Source organism: Malus sylvestris, chromosome 15, assembly GCF_916048215.2.
Source record: "Malus sylvestris chromosome 15, drMalSylv7.2, whole genome shotgun sequence".
Classification (NCBI taxonomy): Eukaryota; Viridiplantae; Streptophyta; class Magnoliopsida; order Rosales; family Rosaceae; genus Malus; species Malus sylvestris.
Window position 1 is genome coordinate 1,556,421 of NC_062274.1, and position 12,359 is coordinate 1,568,779.

A 12,359-nucleotide genomic window follows, 5' to 3' on the forward strand; every position below is an offset into this window, starting at 1 on the left:
GAGTGTATTTGGTACATATCCTGGAGACGGGATATGTTAGATATACAGATACTTGGTGACGCCATGTGTCGATCCTGGACATATGTTGTGATTGGTGTGTGATAGTAATAGTATTCGTTCTAAGACTAAGAACATGCGGAAATTTTTTTTACGTCCAATCAATTATACTTGGTATACCTGACTATATTTCTCACACACTAAAATATCTCTCTCACATGTAACTATTTTGAATGTATTTTAATGTTAATATTTTGAAGGATTACACATTTTGGGCATCAATCTCTAAACTCATATTGGACTTGGACTTATGGAAATCGATGGAAGGCCCAATTAAGCCAAGTCAAGGTCAACATGCTAAAGTTTCAAGAAAATGTAGACTCATAGCGTACTTATGTCTTCGAGACTTCGACCACAAAACAAAAACATGGCATGAACATACTCATGTCATGTTTTTATTTCTTCATTTTTTTGTCAGAATACTCATGTCGAGTTACACACTTCATATCCTTCCCTTCAAAGCCTCATCACGTTGAGAAAACCTTTTGGTAAAAATGGTTGGTTAAGCCAATTTTCACATTAGATGAAATTATCGTGAAATAAGTCAGATTAGATGTAAAATTAGTGTGAGGCCAATCGAAGTATACAGACTCGTAGCTTACTCACATGAAGTTTTACACACTTCATTTTCCTTCCTTCAAAGTCTCAAATTTTATTATGTCATGGAGTATCTTATGCTCTAAGGTTTTTGACTCTTAGATACGGTCTTTACGGTTGATAACTCCAAAATTTAAGATATTCCAGAACTACAAAATTTCTTCATTTAAAGGAGAGAAACTTTTGGTAAAGTTGACCGATTAATGCAGCTTTCACATGCATTATACAAAACCAAAGTGAGATCAACTCACATGAAATGAAATCAGCGTGAGGTCAAGTAGAATCAAAATACGGAGATGTTTCACATTTTTTAAGAGGAGTTCCTGGCACCCTTTATCCAACTTTTTCTCCATCACAATTCCATGGCATGGCAAAACTAATACAAGATATTACTAAATAAGAAATTAAAGCTGAATAATAAAAGCAATAACAAAGTCCTCCCTTCACTACTGACAAACAATCATAATCATGCAAATATCTGATCTAGCTAAAGCTAGGAGCCTAAGCCTCTCTCATGTTTATACAAATCTCACTTAATTAACTCTCATAATCTTAATCACTACTCTTAATCTCCACTTAATCTTCAGCTGCTGCCGCTCCCTCCCCACCTTCTCCCTCCACATTGTCAAAAGACAGACCTGTAGCAATGGCATTAGTAGTAGCAGTGACGTCACCCTGCTTCTTAATGGTGTTTTTGTTGTTGTGCATCCAAACCCTAAGCACCCGCCTCTTCACTCCCACCTCCGCACAAAACCTCTCCACCTCCTCATCCTGCTTCTGAATTCTCCAACCAACCCTCTCCGCAAACTCCATCATTCTCTCCTTCTGCTCCACCGTAAACTTTGTTCGAAACCGCTTCTTCGACAAAGCAAACGGCGGCACCGCTCCACCCTCAAAAGCATTCAGATCCTCGCTCGAACTCTCCGTCCCTCCTCCGCCGCTACCGAACGCCATGTTCACCGGCTGAACAATCGGAGGCATCGAGTACTTCTGGTGGTGGTGATGATGATGGTGCAAAGCCGAGGAAGGGGAAGGCAGCGGCGGCGGAAGTTGAAGTGGAGTCAGCATTATGCTCGACCTTCTCGACCCGGGACTGAAAGCCGCCGTCTCCCCGTCCACCTCCTTGCGGTGGAAGTTGCGGTGGCAGTCGCACGCGGCGCATTTCAAAGCCTCCAGCGTCCCCTCTTCGCCGCTCGGCATGAATTCTCCGCAGCCGTCGAACACATTACCACCAATGTTCGCCGCGTGGTTCTTGAGGCACTCTCTGTACCTAACAACTTTTCCCAAAGACTTGGGCCCACCACCACCACCACCACCACTGCCACTGAGTCTGGCTCCGTGTGGGGCCACCGGGGTCCCGGATAGGGCACGATCCGGATCTGGGTCGCGGATCAACGGCTGCAACGGGAGAGCAGCTGGGTTGTGGTTGTCTAGGGTTTGGTGCTGGTGATGAGGAGCAGTGGCAGAACCGTAACTTCCAGTGCCATTGTGAATCCCAAGTCTTCTCTTTTGCTGGTGATCTGCTGCTGGTGCTGCTGCCGCTGACGACGGCGATGACTCTTTGGCACTTAAATGAGCATAGCTTAGCGAGCCTGACGTCCTCATTTCGTTATCTTGAGCTCTAAAATCCATGGATTGTTTGATATTCTGTCACAAAAGCACACAATCTTCAATTATTTAATACCAAAAGCTGTCACAAAAGCATCATCGTCTCATTGATCTCAAACCAGTATTTGTGTACTTTCTTGGGGTTCCAAGTCCTTCTGTTAATCTCTGCTGTTCGAAAATAAACAAAAACAAAAACACAAAAAGGAAGAAAAATGTTTCAAATATATGACAAAATTAGAAGCTATATATATAGCTATGTAGCTGAAACTCTAAATGTATATCCATCGTGTTCCTAGTATGTATATTTCTCGTCTCCAACTTAGACTAAATATTAGGGTGCTAATCCCACCAAAACCTGGCCATGTCGTAATTTTCAACAGTTCTTGCCAAAAACACAGCTTTTATGGAGAGAGAGAGAGAGAGAGAGAGATGAAACGCTCACAGTTTGTAAGAAAAAGAGAGATAGAAACAAACAGCTGCAACAGCATCTTCAGCATGACTGCTTGAACATCTCTATGGTTTTAGAGAGAGAGAGAGAGAGAGAGAGAGAGCTGGGAATATGCTGGGTTTGAGCTGGGTCCGTTGAGATGTTGGTGCTTTTGTGCTTCTGTGCTTCCAACAAGAGACAGGTTGGTTGCTTGTGGTGAGGCCAGCGGGAAGGATAAGAGTACAACCAAAGCAACTAGTATAGCAAGTAAAAATAGAGAGAGAGAGAGAGAGAGAGAGAGAGAGAGTGAGAGGGAGGAGGTGTGCGTAGTGTACTACACTGCTCACACTGGCTCTCTCTCTTTGCAAGTTTGCAGATTACAAAACAACCGACAACGTCATGTTCAGACCTCCCCACGCCCTGCCACAGTGGGGCCTAACCCTTACACCACAACCCCTTCCCCCCTCTTCCATTATTGCCCCTTTTTTTCCATTTCTTATCTCAACACACTTCACCTCTTAAATGACCCAAAATTGCCCATTTCCAGCTACCCCTTGAAGGGACGTAAACTTGGCTTTGATATTCGTCACTTTTTGCTTATTGTTTCCTTAATAAAACACATACTAAGAAGACTAATTAACTTTTACTTAATTAGGTTCAACACCATTGGTAGGCCACAAGGATTAGGATACTACTTATTCATTAGTCAAATCATAATTTGAGACTTTTGAGTTGTTGAATGCATGGTTTGAGCAAAGTTATACTTTGTAGTCTATGTAGTTTTCGTAAGATTGACAATGCGAGGGTAAATTGGAATTTTGGGATGTTTAAATGTTATCTCTTTTCAATTGAATAGATTATAATACAAACAAATGACTTATCTGAAACAATTACTGTGATCGATAAAGCAGCTCAAACACGAATAGATCTTCACATTTAAGCAATGAGACAAAAAATAGGTTTGAAAACATACAAATAACTCAAACGATGAAAACACCAGGGATGTGCACTTCACGTGCTACATTTGTTGAAATTGTAAAGAAATTAAATCATTATTTCTTGAATTGAAACAATTAAAGCTTGTAGTTTACTAATCGTTCGAATTTAAGGATAAAGACTTAGTCTTGACCATTTTTTCCAGGACATAATTAACGTGCAAGTAACAATGTGAGGATAAATTAGACATTAGCTACATATATTATAGTGCAGACAATTAACTTACATGAAACAATTGCAAATATCGAATGTGAATTAAGTTTCATACAAATGTTATAATACGAACATTTAACTTACCTCAACAAACCACAGTGATAAAAAAAGGCAAAGCAAACGCCAATAAATCCTCCTATGTCTGTTTCAATACAGACATCTGATTTAATTAAAACAAACACAGTAATTGAAAAGATTGCTCAAATGTGAATAAATCTTCGTTCTCCTGTTATAATACAAACAACTGACTTACTTAAAGCAATTACGGTGATCGAAAAAGATAGTTAACACACGTATAAATCTTTATTTGCATGTTGTACAAACAAATAACTTACCTAAAGCAATCACAATGATCGAGAGAAGGTAGCTCAAATGCGAATAAATCTTCATACTCTTGTTACAATACAAACAGTATAATTGACTAGTTACCTCAAGCAAACATGGTAATTGAAAAGGGCAGCTTAGAAGCGAATAAATCTTCATACGCTCATTTATAAAGCAGACAATTAACTTACCTAAAATAATTACAATGATCGAAAAGACAGTTCAAACGCGAATAAATTTTCACATTCAATTGTAAATTAGATCATTATTACATAAGTTAGGACTGGTTTGGTATTGATGTGCTTTGAAAAAAAACTACTTCTGCTGTGCTGTGAGAATAAACTCATTTTTTTGTCGATTCACGATTTCAGCTTTTTTTCACAAAAAACTATGAAAATAAGCTGTTTTTTAAGTGTTTACCAAACACGTTTTTGAGCTCAGTTTTTTTTATACCCAAACATTTTTTTAAGCTCAGCTTTTTTTTTATACCCAAATACTTTTTTGAGCTCAGTTTTTTTTTATACCTATTTTTTTTATAAAAACATCTCAGTACCAAACCAGTACTTTAATTTAAATTGCAACCATGCTCCATGTCTAACTAATTGTGTTATAGGATTCCATGCAAGAATAACTAAACAGAGAGTGGGTGAAAGTGAAAAGTACTGTTAAAATGGTCCACAGTAGTGGTCTTGTCGTTTTCCCCTCTCTCTCTCTCTCTCTCTCTCTTAATTTCAGACTGTCTCTCACTAGCTCTGTGAGTCTGATTCATATTCATAAGCATCAAGGAGCTGAGGAATTAAAAGAGCTAACGTGCGGGCTTCTGCAACGCTCTGATCTGATACAACCACGCTTGCCCCAACCAAGGCAAATAGCATTGCCTTTCCTTTCTCGGATGCAATCCACTGATTAGAAACAAGCGGGAGACCAAAATTTTAAATTAAATAATGTATTATCGATGGAAAAATAAGTACGTTAATCAATACTTAATAGATACATGCTTTTACTGATCATCAGTTTTTTTTTTGTTTTTTTAATCCAGCTTCCCACCAATTATATTCAAGTTTTTTTTTCCCTTTCAAAAATTAATTTCAACCTTGAATTTAATGCACTTATATGTTTTAAGGAACTGAAATAATGGAGAAAATGTACACGGAATCTGTTCCTTCTACTTTTTCTGCTCAGTGATATGTTCCTTTCTTAATCAAACTAAACAGTAAAAACAGTAACTTTACTATTATACAGTAAATTAAGCCACTATGAACGTACCTCCACAAATCTTATGTTTTTATAAGTATAAAGTCTTGAGCTCGAATTCGATATCAAATAATAACTAACTCATTGTGCGGTTTAATTGAAATCTTACATGTCTTAATGTAATTTATTTTTCCTTTTGGAAACAATACCCTTCGGGTTTGAGATAATTTTTTTTTAATAAATTACCGACTCACATGTTAATACATGTGTTCGACATAATTAACATGTAATAAATTTAAAATTCACGTGTTATAATATAAATGTATATAATACCGTGTCTGATCATGACTATTGTACTAGGAGATTTTTGGGATTCTGCATTTTGGATGACACATCTACTTCACTACCTGAGGATACCTAACCTCCATGGCTCACAAATTTAATGGGACGTTACTCAATTATGTTAGGCATGTCAGGAGTGTGATTATTTAAATACGAACTGACAAAAGAAGATCCAATGAAAGCATACTGCAAGCAAGCGTGACTCCATAAATTATAACTCCACATCAATTTATCTGCAAGGTATTATACAGAATTTTAGGTTATAAATAACAGATTGTGAAAAACCAGATATGACATTTTAAAACTTAGTTCTTCATTCGCTTGAAGTTTAAAGAAGTTGAGCGACGGGCCACACCGAATATGGACCAAACCGTCTCATGGCATTTTTAATCTATGTCACGTAATGTTCTAATAAGCGAACAACATAATATTTGGAAGTTACTACAATCTCAGGTGGCAAAGAGGCGACACCAAGGTGCCAAACCTTCTCGTAGATGTCAGCTTCATTAATTGACGGGTGATTTTTGCAGTCAATTTCTCTTAATGCTTTGCACTCGAGAAGTGAGATTTAGTTTAAATTACAGAAAGAGTTAGCCATGATTATTTGGTATGGAAGTCGAATCTAACATCTACTGTTCTACATACAAAGAGGTAGAAATACCATCTGAAAGTGAGGGTAAGTGATGATAATCCAAGCTCAGGGAAGTACATAAGAGATCAACGACGCCGTTTCGTGTTTCTCGACACTGAATCACTGATCAAACAGGGAAGTGCATGAGAGTTCAACGACGTCGTTTCATGTTTCTCCACTGAATCACTGACCGATAGGTAAGAGGGTCTTGTGCCTACAAAAAAAGGGGCAACAGGTCCTACAATTGTGGGCCCAGAAAGATTCATAAAGATATGGAAAGCGCAAAAGCCCAACTCGTCCAGTCAAACGAAAGCTGTAACATCTAGTTTTTCAACGGTTCTATTGGGTCTACGACCCACTATTTTTAATAATATTGTATTGTTGATATAGCCACCAATCACTATCAACCTGGGAGATTGATAGGCCCAATTACAGATATTGTCCCTCTTGGGGTCCATGCAATTGATAATGAGATGTATTTTTCCAAAAGGGCATTTGGGTCATAAAGTATTAACCATTGATCTCAGAAAAACTAACGAAAAGTTTAAAAAATTTCTGTTTTAACGAAAAATCATTTTTAAATGTATAATGAATAGTGATAGTTAAAGGTAAAAATGTAATTTTTCGTTAAAAATGAAGAGTACCGGAATGTTTTGTTAAAATTCTCTATTTTATTTGTGGTAATAACCTATCTATTTTGTAATCACTTAACACTACAGTTTTAATAATTTATCTTTCATTTGTAGGTAGAAGGTTTTAAATTCAATTGTATCCTAGTAAATGTCGTTTTCCGTCACTACGCCTATGCATTCCGGTGAGCGCAATCCCCATCGACTCTCCACCCTCTAATAAGAAAAGCTCCAGCCGCCACCTCTTCCCTTTGAGCCTGGTTGGTAGGTGGCGGTCTTTCCCGTTTCCTCCTCTACCTCTCTCTTCGTCTCTCTCTTTCCCACATCCCCTTAAGTGTTGTTTTGCGCGCCATCTCTCCCACGATGGTAGCTTGCCCCAACTCTCCAAAGATGAAGGCATGCCCCATCTCTCCAAAGATAGTGGTTTGCCACAATCCCTGATTGTCGGTATATGTAGGTATGAGTAACGTTTCAATTTGCCACAACCCCTATTTCTTGTTATTGTGCACCAAATTTCCCTTAGCTCCAATTGAACCACAAATCCCTAACCCATACTACAAATCTAGTCCTCAAGACTTTCTTTTTGCAGTCAAAATGCCCGAACAGCCGAACCGAGCTCTTATGTTTGCTACCCACCTCGAGAGCAGATCATCGCTTATTAGTATGAAGGTGTGCGAAACCAAGACCTTGGTTTCCCCACAGAGCGTTGTCCCGCCTCTTTCTCTGGTTATGAATTCATGTCTTATTTTTCAGCGTCAGGACTGTGTTCTTGATGGTCCCTGGGCGATGGATGTAATTGTGAGGGTTGGCTGCTCCAATTGAATGGTAGTTTTTTTTATAAGGAACTTTAACGAAAAGAACACGGTACTGTTTATTTTAACGAAAAATCATATTTTTACACTAAAAAGTCATGGTACTATTCACTTTATCATTTATTTTGTCCTTATCATTAAAACTCAAAGTTTTCAAACATTTTTCATTAGTTTTTCTTTTTTTTATAATATTGTATGTTTGTGGTTTAACTTTTTTTTATTATTTGCGGCTTTTAAAGTCTGTATATGGTTAAATCTAGGGGTAAACAATTGTTATTTTAGGGTGCGAAATTAGATGTGTGGGATGTTGGTCGCCTCTGGTTTATAGGCAGTTGTGACTTGTCACCATCGCCTACACTTCTACGGTTTTTTCTACTAGCCACTATTGAGCTTCTATTGGGTGGATCACTGTTGAGGTTTTTTATTTTGAAAATTTTAACGAAAAGTTTTTAATATTGTTTACTTTAACGAAAAATCATATTTTTATATTAAAAAGTCAATACTGGTATTATTTACTTTATCTTTTATTTTGTCTTTATCATTAAAACTTAAAGTTTTAAAACATTTTTCATTAATTTTTCTTTTTATTTTTTGGTTGAAGCCCTTTTATGTGTTTCCTTTATGTATTATTTTTGTAAATGCTGCAAATAAAAACCATTACTCATGCTTTGATGGAGTTTTTTTTTTCTTTCTATTTGTCATACTTTTCTAGGAATATGTAAAATGTACTTTGTCCATTTGGACTTTGTTTAATGAAGTTCTGTCCCGTTGAACAAAAAAATAAATATAGCGGTATCCTAAAATTTTATTATATAAAAAAATTGGACTTGAAGTTTGGACTTCTTTCATCACATAACACTAAAATTGTATTTTGAGTTTTCTTTATTACACTCAATGTCATATATTTATTTACATGGCTATGGTAGGAATCCCAAAATGTATTTGTCGAACGGTAGAAATAGGGGCATATATAAGTATAATAAATATATATTATACTATAATATATATGTTATGCGATCTATATTGAATTGATGATATAGAAATGATAGAATCATTTATTCATAAATACGGTAATAGTTGTATCTTGATTAGTTGAAATTTTATAATAAAAAGGTATGTGTTGCGTTATTATTAAACAATGCCGTATAGTAAATTTATTGTATTCTAATACGTCGAGACCAAAATATAATATGTGTGACTATTTCATTAAAACTATGAAGTAATTATTATTAGAAAACTCATCAACCTTATTCCAATCACATATAATTATTGGTTTAATTTATAGGATATGCTCTCACAGAAAAGATTGCAACGGGGGACGAATTGAAGCATTTGATGAGAACGAAAGAAAGATCTCTTCTCTCTCTTCACCCACCACTACTTTTCCCCACCCTTCCCCTCCTCCTCCTCCTCCTCCTCCTCTCTCGCCACCTCTCCCCTCACTCTCACCAACTCCAGCCCCCAAACTTGAGACAGAGCCACCGTAATCCCCAAACCTCACCTCCATCAAAACTCCCATTTTCCCGCCAACCAGCTTATCTTTAGCTGCCCTTCTCTGTATTTTACCCGACGTCGTTTTAGGCACACACCCACTTCTCACCAGAACCACCGTCCCAACTTCCACTCCCTCTTCCATAACCACACCGTTTCTCACTCCGTCACATATTTTCCTCAAAACTCCAATGTTTTTCTCCATCCTCTGCGTCTCCGCAACCACCACAACGGTGTTCGAAACGTCAAACGCCGCCAAACACCCACCTCTCAGAAATCCCGGGTTGCTGTTATACGCCGCCGTCTCTACGTAATGAGGGTGGATTTCCATCCCCACGTCGTCGTTTGGGAGTCTGATCACGTCTACGCATCGGCCCATCACGAAAAGATACCGATCTTCTCCTTTCACGACACCCCTATCGCCAGTTCGAAGAAATGGCCGACTCAACTTGTTCTTAAGTCTTCCGTAATAAACTTCACGAGTTAAATTTGGGTGGGCTAAGTAACCAGACGCATTGCTCGGAGACGAAACCCAAATCTCTCCTTCGATCCCATCCTCGACTGCCTCGTGTGTCTCTTCGTTTACTACCACAATGTTCATGTCCTCCAACTGGTCGTCATTTTCGTTGAGCCTTGCGCTCGGCAGGAGCTTGTTGTGGGATGGCAATGGCGTGTCTGATCGCCACGCAGTTGAAACAAACGTGCAATTCTCTGCCAAGCCATATGATGGAGAAATTGATGACGGGTTTAATCCATAAGGCTTAAACACATCGACAAATTGCTCGACCGCGTCGCGGTAAATAGGCTCGTTGATAATGATAAGATTTTTCATACTCCATAGATTTATAGGTGAAGTTCCTTTGTCAACCCCTCCGCGTTTGACAACGAGCGGCAATGTGAACGACGGAACTGGAGTGCAAGTGGCGTTGAAGTTCGAAATAAGCTCGAGCCAAAGCCGTGGCCTGTTAACAAATGCGCCGGGCGATGTCAAGACACATGTGGCTCCGGACACAATTGTTAGCAACAGAAACATTAGGCCGCAATCGTGGTACTGCGGCAGCCAGGACACGATCACGCTGTTCGGGTGAAGATCATAGGCCTTTCTCGCTGTCCTAACGTTATGTGCAGCTGATCCTGCCGTGACAAGCACCGGCTTTGGGATCCCAGTTGCACCTGAAGTGTATTGAACCAAATACAAGTCCTCTGCTCTGCAGCCATTGTATGGTGAATGTTGTAACGTTGTATCTTTAGTTTTGATGTCGTCTATGGCGATCCATCGAAGATTTTTCAATCTTTGGACAAGATCTTTATCGGAGGATGGCAAAGATATGTAATGCTGAATTCTTGTGATGTAAGTAGAATGAGCTAGGGTAGCTTTAGGCTTTGTTTGGGAGAGGGCTCTTATAAGGTGGTGGAAGTTCTGGTTAGTGAAAGAAGGGTCGGGCGGGGAAACAGGCACGCTCAAAAGGCCGGCTCGTTGGCACCCGAAAATGGTCTCAACGAGCTCGAGGCCTGGCGAGCATAGGATGACAACGGCGTCACCTCTTTGGAGTGGGATGAGCAGTTGAGAAGCAATGCATTGCACTGAGTCATTCATCTGGCCATATGTTAGGGTTGAAGTGGCCTCATTGGCTGAGCCATCTTCAACCCAAACGAAGGCCGGCTTGGACCGGAAGGCAGGGAGGCTAGCCCATACCGGAAGGTAGAGATCCACCACAGGCTGGTCAGGATAGGAAGGGTCATAATTCTCATAGTTCATCATGGTGGTGTGTGTTTGTTTTGTGTTTTTTTTTTTCAAGTGGCTTATACAATCACTTGAGTGCATTTTATAGTTTCAAAATAGGCTAAATTGCATTAATAGTCCTCACAATTTAAATGGATTTTCACTTTTAACCATTAATATTTTTATTGTATTTTCAATTCTGAAGTCTCATGATATAGCGTGAGAGGTGTCCTACATTTGAGTGAGATGATGTACACAAACACAAACATAAAGAACATTGGACCAAAGTGAAAGTAGAATAAAACTACCACAACGAAAACGTAAGAAAAAAAACCACATAAACAAAAGTGAAACTTCGGATTAAATACACGAACGAGTAGCTGAACTCTCCCTCCAAAATTGGCATAGAGATGTAGAGAAAAAGACATATGGCGTTGTCCATAGTGTATGAAACCAGAAAAAGAAAGGAGAGAATAAGAGATATTCGAGGAGAATATCCCACTCACTAATCTAACAACTGGAAAAAGAAAGCGTCGCAGATCACCATTGTTGTGTTGATGTCGAAGTTTCATGTTTTCTAGCTGCTGTCTGTGAAGTGTGTGCGCGGTATATTTTGCCGTCCTAAATTTTTTGATTGTACGTGGAGAGAATATACGTATATTTGTATGAAACTACCTTTTTTATTTCTTGCGTGACAGGTAAATCACCAAAGGATTAGATTTGGAGTGTGGGAGACATGATTAAAAAGCATGGGGAATGGTGAAACATAATGTTTGTTTATTTAAGGTCTGCCGATTACTACAATGAGGAGGTTTGTTTTATTTTGATCCTATGTTACTTTGTACGTGGAAGGAATGATGTGTCCACTTAGAGCAAGTTCATCCATTTTGGGAGGGTGAGGGTAATGGTAAAATACTTGAATTGTCCTTATTATTCACTATGAGCAGTAATTATCTTTGTGCAGTTCTATCCGTTTGAATATGGCAAAAATGATTACTATTCACAAAAATAATTTTTTAGAAATAAATGTGAATTTTGTAGGTGTTTTTTTTTTTTGGAAAATAAAATGATTGTCTGATTCCAATAAATGATTTCAAATACAAGGCAAAAACATACCATTACAACAAGCATTATTAATTAAACTTAGGGGATAAAATCAGTGTGGCTCAGTCTGTTTTCCCTTGGAGTGTATGGATCTTCCGTGGAATGAAAAAGATGGTTGGGTAATTATAAATTTTTTAAAAATGTTTTTGGATTTTTTATCGCTGGATTAGTCCTAGCCGTTGATTTCTAAATTTTTTAAAATTAGATGAGC

General features: G+C 38.4%; 2 protein-coding genes across 6 annotated transcripts; both read right to left on the reverse strand.

Annotated features, from left to right (window-relative positions):
• Positions 1-1,022: 1,022 nt before the first annotated feature.
• On the reverse strand, positions 1,023-3,050 carry LOC126605711 (zinc-finger homeodomain protein 2-like). 5 transcript variants are annotated; one of them, XM_050273148.1, is made up of 3 exons: positions 2,705-3,050; positions 2,382-2,430; positions 1,023-2,301 (listed from the first exon to the last, which is right to left on the reverse strand). In XM_050273148.1, the coding sequence occupies exon 3, from the start codon at positions 2,284-2,286 to the stop codon at positions 1,231-1,233; it is 1,056 nt and encodes a 351-aa protein (XP_050129105.1). In that variant the 5' UTR covers positions 2,287-2,301; positions 2,382-2,430; positions 2,705-3,050; the 3' UTR covers positions 1,023-1,230. The 5 variants fall into 5 exon arrangements, with proteins under 5 accessions (XP_050129105.1, XP_050129104.1, XP_050129103.1 ...); XM_050273147.1 differs by having other exon boundaries at positions 2,382-2,425; positions 2,699-3,050; XM_050273146.1 differs by having other exon boundaries at positions 1,023-2,430; positions 2,705-3,049.
• Positions 3,051-9,124: 6,074 nt separating this feature from the next.
• Positions 9,125-11,289, reverse strand: LOC126605891 (uncharacterized). The gene has a single exon (XM_050273340.1). It carries the CDS (start codon positions 11,144-11,146, stop codon positions 9,125-9,127), a length of 2,022 nt encoding a protein of 673 aa, XP_050129297.1. The 5' UTR covers positions 11,147-11,289.
• Positions 11,290-12,359: the final 1,070 nt, after the last annotated feature.